This window comes from Sceloporus occidentalis, unplaced genomic scaffold (assembly GCF_023333645.1).
Source record: "Sceloporus occidentalis isolate IW3139 unplaced genomic scaffold, rSceOcc1.0.p SCAF_4, whole genome shotgun sequence".
NCBI classification, from domain to species: domain Eukaryota; kingdom Metazoa; phylum Chordata; class Lepidosauria; order Squamata; family Phrynosomatidae; genus Sceloporus; species Sceloporus occidentalis.
Window position 1 is genome coordinate 114,840,527 of NW_028316984.1, and position 6,000 is coordinate 114,846,526.

Here is a 6,000-nt window from a genome sequence, read left to right on the forward strand (position 1 = left end):
TGGTTGACTTGAGGGCAGTTGACAACAACAGCATGCCCTTCTAATGGCATCTTGTCTCCATAAGCATATACAGTTATATTCTTATATGTTAATATTTGTGTGTGTTCACAGCTGCTAGATGTCTAATACAAGGCTTAATAAGGCTTATTTGTATTGGTTAGCTGCCATCTTTGCTGCTTGGAAGAGGGAAGTATTGGCAATGGTACAAGTGCATGTACCATTACAGTAGAATCAGAATAAAAATATCCCAAATGGGTTTGAATATTGAAAAGATGAAACTGTGTGTGTGTGTGTGTGTGTGTGTGTGTGTGTGTGTGTGTGTGTGTAATAGAAAATTGTGTGTATCTGGCTGGCTGACTTAAGCAGTAGTGTGCTTTGGTTTTACAGTCTATAGTTTTGTAATGCTTTGTTGTCTTTTAGTATTTTCCTTTTATGAAGGATATTTTTAATTATATCTCTGTTCAAGTAATATTTCTGCCCATCCTACAACAACCTGGATTTTAGTGGAAGAAGGCTGATTAAAAACAGAAATAAATCATGTTTTAAAAGTGAAATTCAGAATGTGGGACCTTTTTTTTAGGGGGGGGGAGGTGAGAGAAAGCCTTATGGGTTTAATTGTGCCTATGTGCTGTAAAAGTACAGCAATTAGTTGATTAGCTGAAGCCTCATTAAAATCTTATATATTTCCCTCTTGCTCCTTTATTTGAATAATTATCTTTTCAAGGGCATTTTATTAATAATACCATACCTGCATATCACTATGTTCATCTCACCCTGTGTAGGGCTTTAAATGTTTATTCCAGACATAATGCATGTCCCAATACTGGGTGATTAAAAAGGAATGGTGCAAAGGTAAATCAGTTTTGCACCATTTTTTAATTACCCTGTACCAATAAAGCATGTTAATAACTGGCCACATGTGTTTTTTTACTGCATTAAACCAACACTTTGTTTTTCTTCTTTTTTTAAGGTGCTTTCAAGCCCTGTGAATACTTACTTGGAAGTTGGATGATTCGTCTTACAGTCTGGTTTATTTTTCTGGTTGCTTTGTTCTTCAATATGCTTGTCATGTTAACTATATTTACTTCTTGTACTTCACTGCCATCATCCAAACTGTTTATAGGTTTGATTTCTATATCTAACTTACTTATGGGGATCTATACTGGGATATTAACTTTCCTCGATGCAGTCTCCTGGGGGAGGTTTGCTGAATATGGCATCTGGTGGGAGACAGGCAGTGGCTGTAAAGTTGCTGGGTTTCTTGCAATCTTCTCGTCAGAAAGTGCCATTTTGTTCCTAATGCTAGCTGCTATTGAGCGGAGCTTATCTGCAAAGGATATCCTTAAAAAGGGCAGAAGTAATCATCAAAAACAGTTTCGAATTGCAGCCACTCTTGCTTTCTTTTGTGCATTGGTAGCAGGATGTTTGCCACTTTTCCATAAGGGAGAGTATTCTGCATCACCCCTTTGCCTGCCCTTTCCCACTGGAGAAACGCCTTCCTTGGGCTTTACAGTTACTTTAGTGCTCCTAAACTCATTAGCCTTTTTGCTGATGGCTATTATTTATACCAAACTTTACTGTAATTTAGAAAAAGAAGACCTGTCTGAGAACACCCAGGCCAGCATGATTAAACATGTTGCTTGGCTAATCTTCACCAACTGCATCTTTTTTTGCCCTGTGGCATTTTTCTCCTTTGCACCACTCATCACTGCAATCTCTATTAGCCCTGAGATCATGAAATCTGTCACTCTAATTTTTTTCCCATTGCCTGCATGTTTGAATCCGGTCTTGTATGTGTTCTTCAATCCCAAATTCAAAGAAGATTGGAAGTTATTAAGATGGCACATCACCAAGAAGAATGGTACTGGAACAATTGCTGTCAATACACAAGGTGGCTGTGGGACACAGGATTTTTACTATGACTGTGGCATGTACACACATCTGCAGGGCAACCTTACCATGTGTGAATGCTGTGAATCATTGCTTATATCCAAGCCTGTACCATGTAAACACTTAATAAAATCCCACAGTTGTCCTGCTCTGACAGTAGTGCCTTGTCAAAGGGCAGATGGCTACTGGTCAGATTGTGGTACTCAATCTGCCCATTCTGATTATGCTGATGAAGAGGACTCTTTTGTGTCAGATAGTTCAGACCAAGTACAAGCCTGTGGACGTGCTTGTTTTTATCAAAGCAGAGGTTTCCCTTTGGTTCGTTATGCCTACAACATCCCAAGAAGTAAAGACTGAAAGACTTCAAACCATGTGCTAAAAGGACATGATGCTTCATATAGACATTGAGGGTTTTTTCAACTTTTTTACCTGGAAGCACTTTTTAAAATCATTGTTTGGGGCTAGTTATAAACAAGGGATGTAAGCAGTAAATATCTTGAGCTATCATTTAAAATAAGAGCTGTTGCTCTTAATGTAAATAATTGGAAAACCAAAATTTATATAATCATTGTAACTTTTTTTTTCTTGGCAAGTAGTTATATATTATGTTTATGTTCTTATGATATTCTTTCAGGTTGTTATGCAATTGTAACTTACTGCTTCTGTTGGAATGTGAATTCTGTCAAGTTTTCCCATTAATACAACAGAGAGCTGTAGCTGAGGGAGGTGGGTGGGGAGGGAGAGCTGTTGCTAACTTTTGTATAGCATTTCTGACTCAATCTCAGGACAATTTACTGCAGGGCCAAAATATGGGAGTATTCTTCCTGCGTGCAACTGTGAGACAAATATAGGCAAAACATATTTTCATAACTCAGTGGCTTAATTTGTCTGGAATATGCTTTTTATTTTAGTCTGTTATACAGGATTTACAGAATTATTGTTCTTAAACAGAATTTCACCCCTTATGATGAATTCTGGATGCAGAATTCTGCCTGACAGCAATTGGGAACTTGGAACTTTCACTTGCTAGCCAAGTATGGAAAACCGTGTTAGCCAAATTCATGTTATGTTACTTTGTAGCCTCAATGTGCTTTTTCTCTGATCTTCAAATCTGTGTTTGGTTTCTGTAGTTATGGTGATTTCTCTGGTCTCCACTGTGCATATGGAGCTGCCCACAAATGGGGTCATGCATCCCCAGAGCATTTTAACCTTCTTCTCCATGGTCACTCAAGCTAAAACTAGCACTTGAAGAACGTATGAATTTTTGGGTTGTGTTGTGTTTCCTGTGACAGCAAAAAGGGCTGTGGAAATTTACCTTGTGTATCAACATAAACTGTTGTCATGAGGTAAAATGTTCTTCAGAGAAGGAAGTAATTGGATTATAACTGCAGCACATAGTGCTTTGCAATAGGTATAATAGGCCTGAACATAGCACATTTATTTAGCATTAAAAATGATGATCTTCATAGACACAGAAGTAAAACATGTAAATTTCCCTACTGCATAGGATCTATTTTGCTGCTACCTTACAGTAATGTGGAAATGGGCTTCAATTAAAACCAAAGGTTGGGATAAGGTTAATTCTTGCATTTTAAGGCACTCATTGATTCTTATTTATCAAGTGTGATCCTTGTTGCCTTTAGTGTGACGTTTGAGCAGCATAAAATTATGAATTCATGATAAAACTAAATCATAATATTTTAAAAAGAAGTTATATTGTTTGTAATTCCACTGCCATACCAGAAATTCTGGCTTAATTTTTGCTAAATGATTTAATCTAGATTGCTTTTAGGAAAATTAAATTGTACATAGTGTGTATAAAAAGATTTTTTTCTCTGTATTGTAAATTATTTGATAAAACACATGATGGGAAATGTGGCTTCAGTGTATTTTGTTAATTAAAGCTACCTCCTGAAATAGAGCAGCTGCCAGTAGCAGAATGTTTAAATTGTGGTTTATATACTTTTTTGCAATGTAAATAAACATTGGTTGTACATTGTTGTTGTAATAAAACCAGACGTTTTGTATATCAAAATTATTTAGCTTGTACAAAATATGGGATGCTATCATTCTTGTATACTGTATTTTTGTAAGCCTAAATCATTTGCAGTAAAATCTATGGAAATTTGAGAACAAGAGAAGAGGTATCTTGAAGTGTTGTGTTTGTATACTTGCATCTCTTAAATGGAATTTACAGACTATGTGTCACATAGTGATGCTAACTTTTTTCTGTAAATATATAAAGACAAGATTTGCCTATAGAAATGTGCTTCAGGTACTAAAAACTGAAAGCATAATAGTCAAAACTATTGTGCTATGCTCCAGTAAGCAACTGTCCCAGGAATCATGTGGTTAGAATAGAAGAGCTGTGGAGCTGTTAATTCCAGATCAGTCAGAGTATACAGCAGGATGAAGGGAGATGTAAGAGGGTGGTCATCAGCTGGCCCACAGGTTGTTCAGCAAGTCGGTAGTCCAAATAAGCAAAGCCAACAAGAAGTGAAATAGGATCATAAATTGTAGCCAGTTGAAGGTCAAAAACACACCAGAAAGTAATAATAGGTACCAGGAAAGCGAGGCTTGAAAGCAATAAACTGCCGTGACGGGGATTTATAGGCAGCTGTTTCAAGACCTCAGGTGCCCAGTTAGTTGGTGTCTCTTACTTAATAACCTCTGGGAATAGCATTGTCTCTTTTGTTTAGTGGATGATGGCACTCTTCAGCGTCTGCAGCCTCCTACTAGGTAACTTCCCCTCTACCTGTACCTCAAACCTGTTTCTCAGACTCAGAACCTCGTTATCAGGAGCTGCAGATTTCTGGCAATTTACCTTCTCCTCACTGTCTTAATCTTTAGAGGTGAGTTATGACACAACTATTCACCTTAATCCAGAATACTGACTTTTTTCAGATGTGCACTCTCAAAAAGCTCCTTACTTGTGGCAGGCAGTAGTATAGTATACGAGAGGGTCTTGTAAAGTTTTAATTATCCCTTTTAAAAAATTGACAGAAATTTTGTTCTGATTTGTAGTTCTTAACTTTTCTCTATGTAGTCCCCATCCAGGTTTACACATTTCCCCCAGCATTTCTTGAACCTACGAATACCATTATTGTAGAAGTCTGCAGATTGCACCTTGAACCACTCTTCCACTTCATTAATGGTGTCATTTATGTTATCAAATTGGCAACCCCGCAGTTGATTTTTCATTTCTGGGAACAAGAAAAAGTCACTTGGTGTGATGTCGGGAGAATAAGCCAGGTACTGCAAAATCTCAAAGCCACATGCCTTTGCTTTGTTAACTGCAACTTGAGCTGGTGTATTGTCTGCTAGGAGACAAATGCCTCTGGAGAGCATACCATGGCATTTCTTTTTCAGAACATCTTGCAATTTGTCCAGAAGATTGCTATAGTATGTGCCAGTGATGGTTAGTCCCTTTGCAAGGTAATCTTTGAGAATGATTCCACAACAAGTCCCAAAAAACTGAAAGCGTGACTTTCCCTGCTGACTTTTGCACCATTGCCTTTTGGGGCGGGGGAGGCGAATCGGCATGCTTCCACTCCATGCTCATGGTTTTGATCTCTGGATCATACCGATAGATCCAAGATTCATGGTTACCAGACAACCAAAAAAATCCTCTTCATCCTGTTCTAACAGTGCCAACATCTGTCTTGAAAGGTCACATCGTGTTCGTTTCTGGAAAGGGGTTAGCAAACGTGGAACCCAGTGTGCAGACACCTTAGACGTGCAGTTCGTCATAAATAATTTCCCACACACTACCATAACTCAGACTAGTTTCATTCATAATCATTTGGATGGTTGCTTATCTGTCTTTGAGGATTAAACACTCCATTGTCTTCACTGTTGCCGCATCATCTGTCAATGATGGTTTTCCAGATCTTGGCTTGTCTGTGAGGTACATGTGACCAGTTTGGAAATTCCTTTTCCACCTCACAATAGTTTCATAAGAAGGGCAATCGTTTCTATAAACTACCATAATCTCATCATGAATTTGCCGGGCACTACTACCCTTCAAATGCAGGAACATTATCCCGCTGTGAGCCTTAATCTTCTCCATCTTACACTTTAGTCACTTCTGGCACAACCTGTACCAAAAAT

General features: G+C 38.0%; 1 protein-coding gene across 3 annotated transcripts in view; it reads left to right on the top strand.

Annotated features, from left to right (window-relative positions):
• LGR4 (leucine rich repeat containing G protein-coupled receptor 4) overlaps positions 1-4,015 on the top strand; it is a 154,881-nt gene extending 150,866 nt beyond the window's left edge. For all 3 annotated transcript variants that reach the window (XM_089521321.1, XM_089521319.1, XM_089521322.1), the window contains one exon: positions 971-4,015. In XM_089521321.1, the coding sequence (XP_089377447.1) occupies positions 971-2,247 (1,277 nt within the window). In that variant the 3' untranslated portion in view covers positions 2,248-4,015. The remainder of the gene's footprint in view (positions 1-970) is intronic.
• The last annotated feature ends 1,985 nt before the right edge of the window (positions 4,016-6,000 follow it).